At 40.3% G+C, this 20,655-nt stretch overlaps 1 protein-coding gene across 2 annotated transcripts in view; it reads right to left on the reverse strand.

Annotated features, from left to right (window-relative positions):
* Nucleotides 1-20,655, reverse strand: part of DIAPH2 (diaphanous related formin 2) — a 339,263-nt gene that overhangs the window by 284,500 nt on the left and 34,108 nt on the right. For both annotated transcript variants that reach the window (XM_032227728.1, XM_032227726.1), the window contains one exon: nucleotides 3,710-3,849. In XM_032227728.1, the coding sequence (XP_032083619.1) occupies nucleotides 3,710-3,849 (140 nt within the window). The remainder of the gene's footprint in view (nucleotides 1-3,709; nucleotides 3,850-20,655) is intronic.

The following is a 20,655-nucleotide window of genomic DNA, read 5'->3' on the forward strand; positions in this document are numbered from 1 at the left end:
TAAATAAAATGGGTCAAAAATGAAAATTGAACTTTCTACTGGAGCATGAACAACAGTACCAAGCATGGCAAAGAATAATTACAGAGGTTACCTTGGTGAGTTATTTCAGATACATTAAGATTTATTGCATAATTTACTTAATGTCTCTGGGTAGGACCTGGTTTTAAAAGCTCCGTGTAATGAACTTATTTTCCATCCATCTATGTATTTTTTTTCACGTGGTTTATTATTTTCAGCTGTTCTTTGATTGCCAGGGGTTAAGGTGACACAGTAAAATTTGCATTCTGGTTTTATTATAACATTCTCCTTAACATTTTGGACCAAATGGGAGGAGAACTACTTTTTTTTTTGGGAGATGCATTATTCCAGTTTAATGTCTATCTTCAAAAATCAGTGATATTTCTTCCAAAACATAAGGTGACAAAGAGAAGAAACAGCAATGAAAATACAAATTCAATACAAGGTTCATTTATTTAGGTTCATTTTATTTTATTTATATGCCGCCCTATTCCCGGAGGGACTCATACAACGGCAATGAAAATACAAGTGACCTACACATTCATGATTGGAAATAAATGCCATTTCCAATGGCCACTGAAAATATGGTTTGGCTGCCATAACAGCCAGTCACATGCATAAAGCTGTCCTGTTCTTAAGATCACTAAATTGTAGTTATTTATTAAATTTATAAGTCACCCAATTTCCCATGACTCTGGGCAGTTAGTCCAGGCAGAAGACGGTCTATCCCTTTCTATTATGCTCATAATAACTTTAGCTCCTGAAAGTAATATAATATATTCAATCATCCATAATTTAATAATACCAGAAAATGATTCCCTTGTATAATTTCCATATTTTAGATACCTTTTTTTACTCATTTGTGCTTTATTCGCTTATCTTTATCTGTTTTCTATTTTGTTTATAGATTTTCTCCAAAAAGAGTTTTTAAAAAATCTATTATGCAGGATCTCCTGAACTTTTCCAGAGGAAAACTACTGAACGAGAATTGGAAACAAGAATGTTATGGGAGTACACAATACTCTTCTCAAGATCTGAGTTTATTTCCTAGTCTCTCTGCCTGCATATTTTTAAGCTCATGCGCTTGAGTTGCATAGTTCCTTTGTTTGCTTGAAAATAAGCAGGATTTCTCAGAATAACAATGTGCTTCTGTATTTTTACAGCAACTCTTTGATCATACAAGTGTAAGCAGAACTATGATATTTTCCATGTATAAATTATTGCTACGCAATGTGGTCTACAACACTTCCTTATTCTAGGACCAACTACCTACCCCAAAAATGAATACTGAAAGGTCACATATAAACAAGGTCTGTCTGTCTGTCTGTCCGTCCGTCCGTCCGTCCGTCCGTCCGTCTGTCCGTCCATCCATCCATCCATCCATCCATCCATCCATCCATCTATCTATCTCATCAGGCTCAAAGTTGACTCAGCCTTGAGATGATGAGATTATGGGATCATTAAAAGACAAATAGATAGATAAATAGATAGATGGATGGATGGATGGATGGATGGATGGATGGATGGATGGATGGATGGATGGACGGACGGACGGACAGACAGACAGATAGATGATAGAGTTAGATAGATAGATGATAGATGATAGATGATAGATGATAGATAGATAGAAAGATAGATAGATAGATAGATAGATAGATAGATAGATAGATAGATAGATAGAGAGAGAGAGATTGATTGATTTATAGATAGGATAGTTATCTGCCAAGTAGTAGGTCTTAGGCGCTGTGGCAATGCAATGGTTGGAATACAGTATTGTAGGCTAAATCTGCCGACTGCAGGCAGTTCAATTCTCACCAGCTCAAGATTGACTCAGCTTTGCATCCTTCCGAAGATGGTAAAATGAGGACCCAGATTGTTGAGTGCCATATGCTGACTCTGTAAACTGATTAGAGAAGGCTGTAGAGCACTTTGAAGCGGTATATGTCTAAGTGCTATTGCTGTCTGTCTGTCTGTCTGTTTGTCTATCAATCAATCAATCAATCTATCTATCTTATCTATCTATCATCTATCTATCTATCTATCTATCTATCTATCTATCTATCCATCCATCCATCCATCCATCCATCCATCCATCCATCCATCCATCCATCCATCCATCCATCCATCCATCTATCTATCTATCTGGATAGAAAATAAATTAGTTACCCAGATACAACACAGTAAAAAACAGGACTTGACTGAGCTACAACACTTCACTAAAGCACAACTAGTTTACTCCAGAAGCCAATTCATAATTTCCGTTTCCTGGATAAATACACAGGAAAATGGGGATGAAATTCCACTTAGGGTTAGGGTTGGATTTAGAGAGGAGTAAACAAACATCGCCCATAGATTCACAGAGGTTGGTTATCCTTAGAGGCGTCCCACATTTCCAATCCCCCTTATTTTCTTTTCCTGGATAGTCCATGGGAAATTCCAGCAGGCAAAGGAGTTACTTTTCAACTTCCTGTTTAAGACAGGGGCAGCATTTCTGGAAAGCAGGCTTGCCAAAAATCCCTTGCATACCAAGTGAGGCAAACTGTCAAGCCCAGTTTAATGTATTCCAATTACAAAGTTAAAGACAGCTTGAGGATAGGTTCTGAATGCAACAAGGCATAATATTAGCACACCGGCCATATGTTGGTGCATATAGAAGTATTCACAGCTTACCCATCAACAGCTTTAATGTTCAGCCCTGTGCCTCATTTACCAGAGGTAAATAACAGGATCAGTCCCTTAAAATCTGAAGCTGAAAAAAATAAAAATAAAAGAGCCTATCCTTCCAATACATTTTCAAGGAAAATGGCTTTATGCAGTGTACGAGCATATCAATTCAAAAGAATATCTAATGGGTTGGAGCCATTTGTTTCATACAAGCCGCTATCTCATTTTTAGTAGCCATAGCAATTGCACTTAAGACTTATATACTGCTTCACGGTGCTTTCCAGCCCTCTCTAAGAGGTTTACAGATTCGGCATATTGCCCCCCAACAATTTAGCTCCTCATTTTACCCACTTCGGAAGGATGGAAGGCTGAATCAACCTTGAGCTGGCCAGGATCGAACTGCTAGCACTGGGCAGAGTTAACAATGGCAATAGTACTTAGACTTACATATCGCTTTGCAGTGCTTTACAGCATTCTGTAAACAGTTTACTGAGTCGGCATATTGTCCCTTAACAATCTGGGTCCTTATGTATACCAACCTTGGAAGGATGGAAAACTGAGTCAACCCTGAGCCGGCGAGAATCAAACTGCTGGCAGTCCGCAGAATTAGCCTACAATTCTGCATTCCAACCACTGCACTACCATAGTATTAGTATTTAATAAATTTATAGGCCTACTACTGGGCTACTACTTGTTTGTCTTTTGATAATCACATAATCCCTTGCATTGGGATAGAGTCGGAGGAACTGAACAGAGTAAAGTGTTTACTGGCCGGATGCCCTTCCTGTCACCAATGCCGAGTTCATAGCAGATACATTCTCATTGTGCCCAGAGAGAGCCACCACACCACCCTGGCAGAGAACTAAATAAATAAGATAATATATAGGCCAAAAAAAAAAAAAACCACCCACTGTGGCTTTTTTTTTATGTGGTTGGCCTAAATTCTACATTTTGTTTCAACTTGGTATACAATATTTTGCAAATTCCTACTCTGCGACGGTTCTGAGCAACAATTTCCCAAACCTACCTTACTGGATTGCTCGTCAGAGACACTCTCAGAGATTCTAAGCAGTTGAGAAGTTTTTCTTCTGAGATACCCGATCGCAGTTCGTGGACATATTCCTGCGACGACAGCGTGCACTCGTGTTTACTGTTTTTCAGGCCACCCTAAACGGAAAAAAAAGACAATCCAGGGATAAACTTATTTTGGGAAACAAGACTTAGTTGGCACATGCAATCAAAGAAAAAGCGAGCTACACTATATTGCCGAAAGTATTCGCTCACCTGCCTTTACTCGCATATGAGCTTACTGTAAGCGACATCCCATTCCTAATCCATAGGGTTCAATATGACGTCGGTCCACCCTTTGCAGCTATAACAGCTTTAACTCTTCTGGGAAGACTGTCCACAAGGTTTAGGGGTGTGTTTATGGGAATTTTTGACCATTCTTCCAGAAGCGCATTTGATGGACGAGTTTACATGACCAACCACTTCGTGGCTGAGTTGCTGTCGTTCCCAAACACTTCCACGTTCTTATAATATAGCTGACAGTTGACTGTTCAATATTGATGAGCGAGGAAATTTCACGACTGGATTTGTTGCACAGGTGGCATCCTATCACAGTTCCATGCTGGAATTCACTGAGCTCCTGAGAGCCACCCATTCTTTCACACATGTTTGTAAAAACAGTCTGCATGCCTAGGTACTTGATTTTATACATCTGTGGCCCTGGAAGTGATTGGAACACCTGATTCTGATTATTTGGATGGGTGAGCGAATACTTTTGGCAATATAGTGTCCTTTATTTGTTCCTGTCTCCAGGCTCCACTTCTTAGTTAAGTTCTCTACATGTCCAATGAACCTAAAACTACATAACTCTGCAGATATAATTACTTACTTAACCAGGCTCAGGATTAGGTTATTGGATTGTACAGTTCATTTTCTTACAGACTTATCCCCTCACCCAACTTTAGCTGGGATAAAAGTTAGGACTGAATCAATTTAACCATGTAATTCTAATGACAGTCATAATTCTCATGGGAATTTGGTTTTAAGAAGATACATTTAAAAAAAAAGTCTTAAATCCTTGGTTTGAAATCCCTACAGAGCTATGCGGTTAAAATGGGTGCCTTAAATAATATGTGTATTCTATATTCTATTAATGTGTTCTGTTAAGTTTTGTGTATAGAGAAAGAGAATGGAAGCATTATTATTTTTTAAAATGTTATACATATGCATACAGAAAGAGAGCCAGAGAGAGTAAACCTAACCTAGTAAACGAGATAGGAGGAAACAAAATCAGATGAGTTAAATCTACTTTATTGTAAGATTCCATTAATAGATTCCTACAAGTTTGAGAGCACAAACTTCCTGCCAGCCATTTTTAAGTGCTCTCCCTATTAAGGGAAGTTATTTATTAGTGTTTTTTTTTTCTTTGACTATTAACCAATTGGGGGTTCCACCCTCTCATTTGATTATTATTATTCCAACACTGGAAGTTTTTAAGAAGAGATGGGATAACCATTTGTCTGAAGTAGTGTAGGGTTTCCTGCCTAAGCAGGGGGTTGGACTAGAAGACCTCCAAGATCCCTTCCAACTCTGTTATTCTGTTATTTCATAGGTATCATCTCTTATCCCTGAGCCTCAAGAGCATCCATGAATCCATTACATACTCATGCATATGAAGATTAGTCTAGAATGATCGCTACTGCAAAAGTAATGTTAAAATAAACATGAGAAAACAAATATCAGCACTTCAGTTGTCCCTTTTCTCAACAATCAACAAAAAAATAGCGGACATTGATTTGGGTATCTCTAAAATATTAATTCTTGATGCATTACAGATTTATTTCTTCCCAAATAATAAAACTATTATATTTGAATCACCACTGAAGAGGTCATCCACACTCAGAAAAGTTAGCTGATATTAATTCTTATATATGATTAGAAATCCTTAACCCTTCTGCAGTCACGACAAAAGCCTAAGATTGAAAATTAAGCTTGTCAAATCCTACCATGTTTTCCCCAAAATAAGACAGGGTTTTATTTTATTTTCACCCCCGAAATAAGCGCTTGGCCTTATTTTTGGGGAGGTCTTATTATTTTTGAGGTGCAGGAGGTAGCAAGCATGGTCACCTCATGGCTGCTGCTGTGTTGCAATATTTTTGGGGAGGGCTTATTTTGGGAGGAGGGATTATTTTAGCACATGTGCTCAAAAGCCTGATTGGGCTTATTATCCAGGGAAGTCTTATTTTTGGGGAAACAGGGTACATCTTTTCTATCTCCATAGAGTGGAGAGTTGGTCTCTGACAGAAAGTCACTTGAAGCATTTGAAATGTGGATTGACAGGGGGCTGGTACATATAAATTCGGTGGACAAAATCAGAAAGGAGGTAGTGATAAGCCGTCTAGGAAAGCCAAGGGAGATCATCAAAACCGTTAAAAAAATGAAAGTTAGAATATTTTGGACATGTGATGATGCCACACCCAGAAAAGTATGGCATACTTCACTTAAAATGCTCCAAGGAAAGAGGGAAGGCAGAAGAAGAACAGTATGGCTTCAAAACTTAAGAGACTGGTTTGGACAAAACTCATGAGGCTGTTGATAAAAATAGGATCACCAACATGATTGCCAACGTCCAATGACAGATATGGCACAAGAAGAAGAATCCATTTCCTGACATACTCAGTCTTTGGAAATTCAAAAAATTTTCAATTCTTGCCCACCAAGAAGAATCTAACGTACTTTTCCATCTTAAAGCCGCTCTTGAGTGCCCTGTCATTACAAATAATAAGTAGTGATGAATCTATTCCATATGGTTAGGAGCTGCTTTGAAAGTCCAAAGACTTTCTCAATATACTTCCTAAAAACCCCTCTGGATACCACCATTTGAAATCCATTAACTTGAGATTTGGTTCATTTGTTTAAGTTGGGGGGGGGGGGGTAACCTATTCAGGAGAAAGGAGATTCTCAGTAGTAAATTTCCCCACTAATCTAGCAGAAGAATTTGAAGCCCTAGATCTCTGGTGTAATTCAACATTTTGCATTCAGAATATTATTAAGTTTCAACTCACAGGGTAATTTTTAGTACATACCCTGCTGGAAATCATGGTGTGTGTTTACACATGTACTAAGAAATGCAAAGTATTCTGTACATACAATGCCAAAAAAATATTTAAACAGATGTTCACGTTTTAGCACAAAACTATTTTAAGATCCCTAATATCCATATATATAGCAGCTTTCCCAAACATGTTTACTTTAAATAAACATACAGGGCTGTCAAATTTACAAGTGAAAGATAAAACTTCTGAGCTGCTTATTTGTTCATTTCTCTTCTATGGCTACTTGAGCTTGCTTTATAATTGTGGCTAACAACAAAGGTTATACCACAATAAGAAAATATGCCAGGTTTAATTTAATGGAAGATGTCACTACTAATATCAGAGCATTAGACATCTATTAGGTATAATGTTGGGATATCTCTTTGCCTTTTGGTACTGTACATGGGGTTTTCATGGCAAAGATACTGGAATGGGTTGCCATTTCCTTCTTCAGTGGTCATGTTTTGTCAGAGCTCTCTGCTATGACCTGTCCGTCTTGGGTGGCCCTGCATGGAATAGCTCATAGCTTCATACATAAGCCCCTTCGCTACGACAAGGCAGTGAACCATGAAGGGGTTTATGCATATAGTCAAGGCTACGGTTTTCCCAGTTGCAATGTATGGCTGTGAAACTTGGACCATAAGGAAGGCTGAGCGCCAAAGAATGGAGGCCTTTGAACTCTGGTGATGGAGAAGACTCCTTGGGCTGCAAGGTGATCAAGCAAGTCAGTCCTAGATGAGATCAACCCTGACTGCTCTTTAGAAGGCCAGATCCTCAAGAGAAAACTCAAATACTTTGGCCACCTAATGAGAAGGAAGGACTCCCTGGAGAAGAGCCTCATGCTGGGAAAGATTGAGGGCAAAAGAAGAATGAGGTGGCTGGATGGCTGTGAAAGTTGGACCATAAGAGCGCCAAAGAATGAAGGCCTTTGAACTCTGGTGTTGGAGAAGACTCCTGCGAGTCCCTTGGACTGCAAGGTGATCAAACTGGTCAGACCTAGAGGAGGTCAACCTTGATTTCTCTTTAGAAGGCCAGATCCTGAAGATGAAACTCAAATACTTTGGCCGCCTAATGAGAAGGAAGGACTCACTGGAGAAGAGCCTAATGCTGGGAAAGATGGAGGGCAAAAGAAGAAGGGGACGGCAGAGAATGAGGTGGCTGAATGGAGTCACCGAAGCAATAGGTGTGAGCTTAAATGGACTCTGGGGGATGGTAGGGGAGAGGAAGGTCTGGAGGAACGTTGTCCATGGAGTTGCGATGGGTCGGACACAACTTCACAACTAACAACAAGTTTCAGATTGCCTAGTTCCAGTAATTCTAATCAGATCTGGATTTTTCCACCCTTTTAAGCCTATAGGAATTTACATCACAGGACTTTTATGATGGAAAGGGACAGAGCACAACTGCGCACAGGGAAAAAAATGAATGCAGTCTAACACGTACTGCCTTGCCATATCCAGTGAACACACTTAAGCCCTTTCAACCTTTCTACCCATTACCTTGTAAGCTGTATCAGAAAGCAAACATCCTTCATAATGTTGATTCTCCATTTACAGCCACATCACCACATGTACAACAAGAGTTCAAAGCCATTTATTTCAGGAAGGGCAAGTGGAGCAGGTTTAACCTCTAGACCACTTCGCATTTTTTTTTATATCTCCATTGATCAAAAGGGTCTGCATAATGCAAATCCACAAAGCCAATTATGGAGCACAAGAGTCAGGAGGCGCTACTCATTAGCGCTCGAAAAGAAAGAGAATATTTCACATGCCAATAATAATGGCCAACTCAGCATTGTCCGGTCGCAGTCCAGGAACCTCTAGAGAGCTGCAACCTAACTTCCAAGCCCAGTGAATGAAAATAACATAAGACATGCATGCGTTTGTGCCATTATGTGTAGTGATATCCAAATCTACCACTTTGCCTAGTCCTAGCATTCTTATTACAGTAACTAATAAGTAACTAACAGGCGATAAAATCTTTTAATATTCTAAGCTACCCAGAGTCATCTTATGGTGAGATGGACAGCAAATAAACTTAATGAATAATAATAATCTTAACATTTGTTTGTTTGTTAAATTTATCCCCCTCCCCATCTCATATCCAATGATTCTGATTGGCTTATAAATATAATTCCATGAGACTCAGTCTCAAGTCTATTAAAATGCCTGGAAAAAAGTGCCTAAACATTCCATTTTTGCAGTTAATGTTTTTATTGTGTTATAAAGTATTATAATATACCAAGTAAATAGAAAAGCAGTTGGGGGAAAGGGGGAAAGAGAAGTGAGGGAAGATAAGAAAAAGAAAGAAAGAAAAAGAAGTGTTGACTTCCGACTCTCTCTGTTACAGTAAAATAAGGCATTAACATCAAATCACAACTTTTTTTTTGCTTTTTTGTGGGAGTATGATTCATATTTTAATACAGAAAATAATACAGTGAAAAAAATAAAACCAGAACGTTTCATTTTGGTCTTAATGGAAAAAGAACTGGAGAAAAAATTTGGAACTTTGTTATTATACATGTTGACTGCAGGAAGTCTACTGTAGGCAATAAAGTGGAAAGGACACTTCGATTCCTACTAGGGATGAAGTGGATGGAGCCAGATGAAATGGCAAAATTGACTACTTTGGTTAAAGAAAAGAACATAAGTGCTTTTGTTTCCACATGGAGACAAAGCTTCTGAACTCCGTGCTTGATGTGGAAAAGAATGAAACTCTTGACTTGGAGTTTTACCGATTAGACCAGGGGTCGGCAACCTTAAACACTCAAAGAGCCATTTGGACCTTTTTCCCACAGAAAAGAAAACACAGGGAGCCACAAAGGACCTAACCGGAAGCCCCCCCCCCCCCCGGTTCAATTCTGGGGTTGACCGGAAGTTCGGTTCCCCCACCATAGAGCCTCCTCCCTAGCACAGCATCCTTTTTCCTGACCTAACCGAAAGCCGTTATCAATTGTGGAGCAGACAAGAAAACTCGCCCCTTGCCACAGTCTTGTCCTGGCACACTGTGCTTCTCCCCCCCCCCCGCCCCCAAACCGGAAGCTGCTCTCAAAATGGTGGCGCCGACTGGCAACAGGGAGCTGCAGCAGAGGGATGAAAGAGCCACATGCAGCTCCAGAGCCACACAGGTTGCTAACCCCTGGATTAGACTGATAGCTCTTTATAGAAATGGCTTGTTTGTATTGTTTTGAAAAAGCAGAAAGTTGTGATTTGACGTTAACTGCCTAAACATTCCAGACCTATGAAGGATCAGAGAAATTACTTTATCAATATCTACCTGTAGCTATAACAATTATAAAAAATTACCTCACCCCCAAAAAACCGTAATTGATTTAAGAATCAATCTACTGAATAACTTCAGAAAGCGAAAAGCATTGTGTGTCAAAGCTTGCAAGTAGTGTTACCTTCAAATGAGACCTGTGCCTGATAGACATGTTGTCTATCAACATGTTGTCATTTGTTAACACAAACGCATTTCTAGACACCTTAAGGAAAAAGGTTTCAAATTACTAACAAAGCAATGTGATTCTTGTTTATGTAGGAATAAGCAGGAGAAGAAGAGGCAGTTTGGCCTAGTGGTTAAGGCACCAAGCTTGAAACCAGAAGACCGTAAGTTCTAGCCCTGCTTTTAAGCATGAAACTGGTTGGGTGATTCTGGGCCAATCTCTTTCAGGCAGAAAATGGAAAGCCACTTTTGAAATCTTTCTAAGAAAACTGCAGGGATTAATCCAGAAAGTCACCATGAGTAAAAACTGACCTGGGGAAGGGGCGTGGAGCAGGAAATAGCTACTGAGTGAGTTACCATTAAATGCATTTATTATCACATGACTTTTCTTTTTTTCCACGGAAAAGACTCGTACCATTTTGCTAGAGGGAAGCATTTTTTTTCCCAGTTTATTTTCTTGCAGCCATTTTATTCCGGATCCCGTTGCAACCGGTACGCTGCAATGGGGCCCGACATCCACCATGTGAACATACACACCACGTGGGCAGCCCGCACATGTGTACTTACTGCCCGCGACACTCCAGCTGCTCGGCGGAGCATCAATACAGGCATACAGGTATGCTCCATGCGCATGCGCAAAAGCCCCGATCGGTTCAAATAGCGGTAAGGAGAGCAGGTGGGCAAGTGGGCCCTCCGGAGCACCATACCGGAAGGGTACCTGGTACTCCCAACAGACATGGTACTGGGGCATACCGGTCGTATTCCACCACTGGCTAGGTGACATCATTGGCGCACTAGATAGCGGATTTTTTGTCAGCCATTTACACTTTGCAACCTTATTTACTGTGAAAATGTCTTGTCTCGTTTTTTGAATTGTAACTATTTTTCAATGGAATGCTGTTCTTTCCAAGGCTTTAGAAGTTTTCACTTCTCTTCTTACAGAAATTTATGAGACTGCCTATATTGTGGCCCGCCAGCAGACTCACTGGACCTTCGGGCCCTATGCCCGGGCCAATATCCAGGTCATCCCACAGTTTACGCCTACTGACTCAAAGGTCTTCTCGCCAGTTTCAAATATTGAATGTCTTGTCTATTTTATAACAAAGCCACGTTTGACAGATGTCACCTTCCTACCAAGTTGGTAGCAATGGAGCTACTTTGCTGGAACTAAAGAGCCACGGTGGTGCAGTGGTTAGAGGGCAGCACTGCAGGCTACTTCTGCTGTCTGCTGATTGCCAGTAAAATGAGGACCCAGATTCTTGGGGGCAAGAGGCTGATTCTGTAAACCACTTAGAGAGGGCACTAAAGCACTGTGAAGTGGTGTATAAGTCTTAAGTGTTATGACTATTGTCCTTCCTTCCTTCCCTCCTTCCCTCCTTCCTTCCTTCCTTCCTTCTTCTCTCCCTTCCTGCCTCCCTCCCTTCCCAGTGGTTAGAATGCAGTACTACAGGCTAATTCTGCCCACTGCCAGCAGTTCGATTCCCACCGGCTCAAGGTTGACTCAGCCTTCCATCCTTCCGAGGTCAGTAAAATGAAGACCCAGATTGTTGGGGGCAATAGGCTGACTCTGCAAACTGCTTAGAGAGGGCTGTAAAACACTCACAAGCGGTATATAAGTCTAAATGCTATTGCTACATAACTCAACATTTTCCTTCTACTGCAATATCAACTAATCATATGCATCGTAGTGATTCTCTCAATTTTGACAGATGAGCAAACATCTCTTTAAAAGGAGACTAAATCATAGCTGTAGCTCTGGCAAATTGCAGGTTGGCTTATTTCAGAACAGTGGTTATTATTAATAGACAATTCCTAAAGCTCCTTAGCTTGACATAGTCTCTGCCTGCATTTAATGAAGTCAAGTCAGATTTTTTTTTCACCCCCAGCATCCCTAATAGGATTTGTATATGTCTGATAGTTAATTATATCAAGGACCACCTCAAGTTCGCTAATCCTTTTTGTGCATCTTTCAACTGTTAAGACATGGCTAGATGAAGGTATTTTGATTTGCACAACTGTATCAACCATTAAGAAGAGTATTACAACTTAACAGAGTGTAGAAAGGTAATGAAGAAATTTAGAAGCTACAATTATCACACAAGTCTTTGCAACTCCTTGAATTGATGGGAGTAGTATATCTTCACAATTCTGCAAGACCTTCAATTCTTACAGAGAAGCATGTTGATCACTGTTTGATTACTGCTGCAAACTCTTGTTCCAAAGGTTCGTTTTCAAGGGGGAACTGGGCTTTCTTGTTTTTTCCTTGAAGATGTTTCGATTCTCATCCAATAAATGTCTTCAGTTCATCTAGAAGAACTAGGAGCTTATTGGATGAGAAGTGAAATGTCTTCAAGGAAAAAATAAGCAACTCCATTGCCTCTTGAAAAATCTTTGGGACAAGCATGACTTTGATGACCAAGAATCTCCACAGATGCTGCAAACTCTCGTTTCAGTTATCGTGTTTTGATTCTATTAAGAACATCTTTTATCAGGCAACAATTCTTGACCAACTTTGCCTGAATGCAGAAGCAAAGCAAGGTCACATTTTGTTTTCATGAGAATCGGAGACAGATATGAAACAGGAGGTCTCTAGCCCGTCCTCAAAACACAGCCCTTTAAAATAGAAATGACAGATCAATACCATACTGTTGTCAAGAAAACTGTATGAATGGGTCTTCTTAGTCATCAGTTACTGATCTTAATTTGAGGATGCTTTAAGTTCTACTTCTGAAGGACACAGATACCATTATTCCAAAAGGATGATTCTGTTTCAAATAAATATTTAGGGAACGCTGCAGAATGCCACCGTACAAAAAGTAGCAACAATACTACTGAGATATAGTTTACTTGCCAAGCAGAAATAATGGTGCATTCAAATTTGCATGCCATCTTGGTCTCTCCTACATCCAAGGGCAGAACATAAACCAAACTTAAATCTCAGGTTACCACAAGGTAAGGATTCTTCTGTGCCATGCACCTTGTACAAAATCATACGTCAGAATAAATTCCAATAGTACAAAGGTTTTTAACGCCACATAATTCTGATGCACAAACACAGACGAAGCAATATTTATTCCAAATTATACTGCTTTCTTGGAAATGTCCTGTATTTGGTCACTTCTACTTTGCTTGGGATTTAACACTTAAAAGTCTTCAAGATTTAAACATGTTGGCATCATTTTTGTGAACTACTAAAAGCTAAAGGAGATTTTTGTTTCGGAACTAAGCATTCCCCATGCTGAACTTAAGCAACCTTGTGATGGTAAAGGTCCTCTTCGCACATATGTGCTAGTTGTTCCCGACTCTATGTAGTGGTGCTCATCTCCGTTTCAAGGCCAAAATGCCAGCGTTGTCCGAAGATGTCTCTGTTGTCATGTGGCCGGCATGACTCAATGCTGAAGGCGCATGGAACGCTGTTACCTTCCCACCAAAGGTGGCTCCTACTTTTTTACTTGCATTTTTAAACTTTTGAACAGCTAGGTGGGCAGAAGCTGGGACAAGCAAAAGAAGCTCACTCTGTTATACAGTGCTAGGGATTTGAACCGCGCCAAATTGCTTTCTGATCGACAAGGTCGGCATCTTAGCTGCTGAGCCACCAGGTCCCTTGTGAAATACGTACATAAATCACTAAATTGTCAAGAAGCAGTCCCTGAAAATAAACTTCCTGAAGTCAAACAGGCTTCCTCAACTCCCAGGGGAAACAAAAATTAAAATAAAATAAGGAAACAACACTTTGCAGCAAATCGCTACCACCTTTGCAATTATTATGCCATTTTTAAATACACAGTGGTTAATTCAAGCATTTCAATTCTTTCAAAATTGATAGTCTTGGGGAAAAAAGAGGGGGGGGGGGGTCAAAATCCATTTTCAAAGCTTTCCACCTGTATATTCCCAACCACTAGCCACAGTTCAAAGTGGATAATTCTTAACAGGATTACTGTCTCACAATGTTATTTTTGCTTGCAGCCTACCTATCATTATAACTCCGTTCATCTTCTTTTGCTATAGACACGCTAATATAAAATGCTAAAGCTTGAACCTGTTTCTTTAATGCAGGATTCAGACGTAAGGAATCTGAGAAACGATTCCACCTCCAATTTTATTAGTTTGCTGCTTATCTCTAATGAAATGTACAAAAATGCTAAGAGCGGTACTTATTTTACACAGGAAGGAAAATATATATATATTTATGTAACTGCACAATATTTCATTTGGGGTACATTACATCTGTTAAGATCTTCCTAGCATGGATTCACACATAGAAAAAAAAAAAACCCTGAACCAATTAAATCAAAATTACGCCGATTGCTTCATTAAACTATCTTCATTGTTGTTAGTTGCAAAGTCGTATCCAATCCATCGTGGCCCCATGGACAATGTTCTTCCAGGCCTTCCTTTCCTCTACCATCCTCCAGAGTCCATTCAAGCTCACGCCGACTGCTTCGGTGACTCCATCCAGCCACCTCATTCTCTTTTGTCCCCTTCTTCTTTTGCCCTCCATCGTTCCCAACATTAGGCTCTCCTCCAGGGTGTCCTTCCTTCTCATTAGGTGGCCAAAGTATTTGAGTTTCACCTTCAGGATCTGACCTAAAGAGCAGTCAGTCAGGGTTGATCTCCTCTAGGACTGACCGGTTTGATTGCCTTGCAGTCCAAGGGACTCGCAGGAGTCTTCTCCAGCACCAGAGTTAAAACTATCTTCACTATTATTAAAATATTCAACTTCTCTAATTCAAGTTACTAAAATAAATGCTTCAGACGTTTTGTGTTGTGTGCCACTAAATTCCATTTACAATTACTTCTCAGCACTTGGGGGACTGTAAATGAGAGTATAAAAGTGCAGCAATAGGTGTTATGTTAATCTAACTCATCTTTCCACAATATAAAAAAATAACCTTCTAACCTCACTTAACCAAGTGGCTTAAAATAATATAAAGTTATCAGTGCTGGTAAAATATAACATAGCCCGAGGGAAGAAAAGATAAAGAAAAAAAAGAAAAGAAAAATAAGAATCTCAACCTATTCATTTCAAGGATGAATTTTAAGGAAGAATCCTTTGATACTTGTGAGACCACCTACTGCCACAGGTAGCCTCCCACCATCCAGTACGATCCCACAGAGTTGGCCTCCTCAGGGTGCCGTCGGCCAGGCAGTGTTGGCTGGCGACCCCCAGGGGGAGAGCCTTCTCTGTGGGAGCAGCTTGGCTTTGGAATGAGGTGCCCCTGGAACTTCACGTAATTCCTGACCTCCGGTCCTTCCAGTGCGCCCTAAAAAGTTGGCCTTTCCAGCAAGCCGGCCTGGCTTGAATAAAATAAATTATTAATTTTAATTGTTATTTTTAATTTAATTTTTAAATCTCATTGTAAATGTCTATTGGTTTTTTTGGGATATTCTATTTAATCTTTCTTTTAATTTTTGCAATATGTCTTTTTATATTGTACGCCGCCCTGAGTCCTTTGGGAGAAGGGCGGCATATAAATCCTGTTAGGAATATAATCTAACGGCTGGGTTGGCAATATATAAATCATGTAACAATGCTATACCTGTTTCTTTAAATCATTCTGTAAAATGTGATTGGTTGCTGTTTTCCTCAATCGGCCATAAGAGGGAGCCAGAATGACTGTTAGCTCTCCGCTTTTTAGATGCTGGGCTGATCTGATCTGAGTGTTTTGGAAGCTGGCTGTTAGAAAGTGTCATGAGCTATTGTAAGTTTTGCAATTGCTAGCAAACTTTGAGTACCAGACTGTTTGTATGATTATAGACTATGTTATTTGGATTATCCCTTAACTGAAAGGCATTGATGACTGACTATCTTATCCATTTATCACTTGGACTGTTTGATGGACTCTGATACCTCTATTTCCACGAAAGTAAAAGCCTATTTAAACTGCAGTGTCTCTTTATGCTGGTTTGTGTGTTCTCCAACACAACTCTCACAACGCTTCTCTGAACATACTTGCTCTCCCATGGGGAGCTTGCCTAAGAAGTCCAATAAACCTGGAAAAAAAAAACCTGATCATTTATCAACTGGGCCACCCAAGAAATATGAATCAGGCTATAAATTGCACTGAGATGTTGCCAAGAATCTGATGACTCACGCAGATTTTATAAGAACATTAAGTGCCATTCTGCAGAGATCAATGTATAGGCCATCATTTTACATCTCCCACTGCCAATCAGGTGCTTACAAGAAGCCACATGCAGGAGATGAGTACCAGAAAGCCAACCACCCATGTTTCTCCAGAATTAATGTACCGTCTCATGTAGAATAGAAAAAAATAATAATTATGAAAAGAGACATTTAGAAACTAGGACTGCTTCTAGAAACCCATCATTTAAAAGAAGCTACTTAAAAGTGCTTACAAGCGACAGTTTGGTCTTGAATCGTGATGGCGAACCTACTCTTTTGGCACAAAGCACCATACTGGAGCTATGACCATACCAAGGCGTACCGGCCGGAACCCACCACTGCCTCCCAGGGTTCTTATTGTGAGGAAAATAGGAGGAGGGAAGTGTATTGGATATGATTGCTGCTTTCGAGTTATTTGTAAAAATAATAAAGGTGGGATACAAATAAATAAATAAATAAAATTTACAGAACAACATTTGCAGAAGACTAGAAGTACAGCTCCATCCTAATTAATCAAGGCTACAGGTTCTAATCCTCACCTCTGTTTAATAGGAAGGAAAACATTTGTTTCATTACAATTATTTATTCTTTGATTAAAAGTTACGGAAGGCCAAGATCGAGAGTCACTAAGATGTAGAGTCACTACATTTAGGCAAGAAAAAATGAAATGTACAGGTACAGTATAGGTGGTACCTCGCTCAGTAGTAGTAACCGTGAGAGGGATCTTGGAGTCCTAGTGGACAATCATTTAAATATGAGCCAGCCGTGTGCAGCAGCTGCCAAAAAAGCCAACCCAGTTCTAGGCTGCATCAACAGAGTGATAGAATCAAGATCACATGAAATGTTAATACACTTTATAATGCCTTGGTAAGGCCACACTTGAAATACTGCATCCAGTTTTGGTCGCCGCAATGTAAAAAAGATATGGAGACTCTGGAAAGAGTGCAGAGAAGAGCAACAAAGATGATTAGGGGACTGGAGGCTAAAACATACAAAGAACGGAACTTTGTTGGAATTGTGTATGTCTAGTTTAATGAAAAGAAAGACTAGGGGAGACATGATAGCAGTGTTCAGATGTCTCAGGGGTAGCTACAAAGAAGAGGGAGCCAAACTATTCTCCAAAGCACCTCAGGGTAGAACAAGAAGCAACGAGTGGAAACTAATCAAGGAAAGAAGCAACTTAGAACTGAGGAGAAATTTCCTGACAGTTAGAACAATTAATCAGTGGAACAGCTGGCCTCCAGAGGTTGTAAATACTCCAACACTGGAGGTTTTTAAGAAGATAATTGGATAGCTATTTGTCTGAAGTGGTGTAGGTTTTCCTGCCTTAGCAGGCGGGTTGGACTAGAAGACCTCCAAGATCGCTTCCATCTCCTGCTCTTCTGTTCTATGATGTAGACATGCCACCTAGATGTAGTAGTTAAGCTGTTTTATTGGGGGGTGGGGCGTTCTGTGAAGTCAACTGATTCATTTTGGGCTGATTATTCTCTTTCAGCCAAATTAACCTGACCTGGTTATAGCTGTAAAGAAATTGGAAGGCGATCCATACTATGATTAACCTCTGGAAGGACGTAGAATATAGAATATAGACAGTAGGATTTTAATCTAAATTAGTCTAAACTAAGAATAACATAGGCCACTGAATTCACTATGATAATTGTGCCAAGATATGGGGGGTTTTTTCCCCCCTCCCAACTTAATTTAGTTAACTTTTACTGTAATATGCCTAACTTTTCAAGAGAGGCAATAAATTAAGAGACCTTAAATAATTCATATCAGTGAAAAAATAATATTGCAACTAACAGCAATTAAGAGCTTTATAATCAACTGATTTATTTTCCTCCTTTGCATTCAGTCCTTGTTGATGATAAATTTATACTTTCAAACATGATCTGGGCTGCAGTTTCTAACTTCATTGACATTCCAAATTAGGCTTCAAAAGTATCCTTCCTTGCCGGAGGCTTTCCTGAAGCCTGGGGAGGGCAAAAAACTGGAAATTCAGAAATGATGCATTTCCGGCTTCCGGAGGGCCTCTGGGGAACCAGTGGGGGGGGGCATTTTCACCCTCTCCAGGCTTCAGGAAAGCCTCCAAAGCCTGGGGAGGAGTCGCGCACACATGCATAGGTGAGCAGGGAGGACTGAGTGGGTGTGCGGGAGCGGGCAATAGTGCATGCACAATTTTGGCATGCCATAAGGAAAAGTTTTGCCAACACTGACAGTGGTGGGTTCCGGGCAGTACGTCACTTTATGGACGTACCGGTAATAGTCGGGACCAGCGGCGACCGTACCAGTACAGTGGCTTGTTTAGCCCGCCCACCCGCCCGCATTCTATACCTGTTTTTAAGGAAACCGGGACAATTGCGCAGGCACGCAGCGTGACCTCCGGCGAGCAGCTGGGTGTCGCAGAGGCAGTGTAGTGTGCATGTGTGCACAGCACACGTCGGGCACATGGGCATCACACATCCGGCGCGTGCACAAACAGACCATCGAGCAGCGTACCGGTCATGAAGGTAAGAGCAACCCACCACTGATCATGGGTATAGAGTCTCCTGCTTCAACCGGGAGTTGGACTAGAAGATCTCCAAGGTCCCTTCCAACTCTTATTCTCAAAGTATTTATAGTAGCCAGGGATGGCTCTGCTTTAGCTCGATAGTCACAACTGAATAAGCATGCCAGCCTATTCTTTTCTCTCTTTACCCATGGCAATATTTCAAGATATCCTACTCAAATCTGTTGGAGACTCTCGAGAAGCAAGGGCAGATGTTTATAAACAAACAGTTTTCTTAAAATTTAATGTTTAGATTGAAATCTTATGACGATGCCTCTGACACATATTTCCTATTCTTAGCCTTGCATTGACTCCCAAACTAGCTTTTTGGGATACTGCAAAATAAAAAAAATAATTCATTATTCACTACAATCCAACCATCACTTTGGCATTTTAATTTGCAGACTATTCCTCGCAATTGCGGGAACTGCTTTCATTTGGGGGCTTAATACTCTAATTTATTTTATTTATTAATCCACATTAATATTCCATTAAAGGGCTTTTAAGAGACTTACAATAAAAATGAGAACGCAAGTACACCAATCAAAAGCATTAATAAGATAAAAGATATAACTCATTTCTATCTGATTAAATCCTTCTTAAACAACTGAAAACTCTTAAAACGATCTTCAAACGTTTTCTAAAAGCTAAAAGAGGGTCAGCTGACCTCAGGGTTGATCCAAGGAAGAAGCTATGACCGAGAATGTAATTTTCCAGGCCCCAACCCTCTCATATGGCAGCATCTGAAGCATCTCCTCTCTGTTGTAACTTGGATCATCTTTCAACGACCCCATAATCCTTTGTGGAGTGGAGTCTGGGGAAATGAATGGAGCTAGCATAGTGTTTTTAATGGCCAGATACCATTCCTGTCACCAATGAGGAGTTTTGTTCAGCAGATATTCTCAGTGTACCCAGAGAGAGAAATATCTGTTTCTACCTAGGATCGAACCCACAGCTTTTTGATTGTGAGGCGAGAGCACCACCTCTAGGCCACAGTACCACTCCTCCAACAACATTTATTTGGAGCGGACATACTCAAAGTTTGTAAGCACCAAGGCTGTTGCTACCACAACTCTAATCAGTTTTACTACAGGTGGTCCCTGACTTACAACAATTTGTTTAGTGCTTGTTTGAAGCTACAATAGCACTGGAAAAAATGGCTTAGGGTGGTTTTTCATACACACAGCATTCCTGTAGTCACGTGATCAAAATTTGAACAGTTGGCAACTGGCATGTACTTATGACAGTTGCACTGCCCCGGGAGGCACGTGATTACCGTTTGTAACCTTCCCAACTGGCTTCCAACAAGCAAAGTCAAAGGAGGAAGCCAGATTCCTTAATGACCACAAGATTCGCTTAACAAGTGCAGTGATTCGCTTAACAACTGCAAAAAAAGGTCGTAAAATGGGCAAACTAACTTAATAACTTACCAACTTAAATTTTGGTCATATGTAAACATATTCCCTTTCATGGTCTTCAATCTATTGTCTATTCTTATTGTTCGAATGCGTGTGCCTGCAACCTCAGTGTGCCCAGAAAGAGAAAGATCTGTTTCTGGAGCCACATGCGGCTCTTTAATCCCTCTGCTGCGGCTCCGTGTCACTGAAAGTTTGCATCACAACTGCCAATGTGCGATATTCCCTGGCACACAATTTATTGGTGGTTTTGACCCATCCTTTTTTTTCTTTTGCAGCTCAAAATGTTTTTGTTGCACGCAGAAATAAAAAATTGGTTTCTCTGTAGCAATTCAT

The sequence above is a fragment of the Thamnophis elegans genome, chromosome 12 (assembly GCF_009769535.1).
Source record: "Thamnophis elegans isolate rThaEle1 chromosome 12, rThaEle1.pri, whole genome shotgun sequence".
NCBI classification, from domain to species: Eukaryota; Metazoa; Chordata; class Lepidosauria; order Squamata; family Colubridae; genus Thamnophis; species Thamnophis elegans.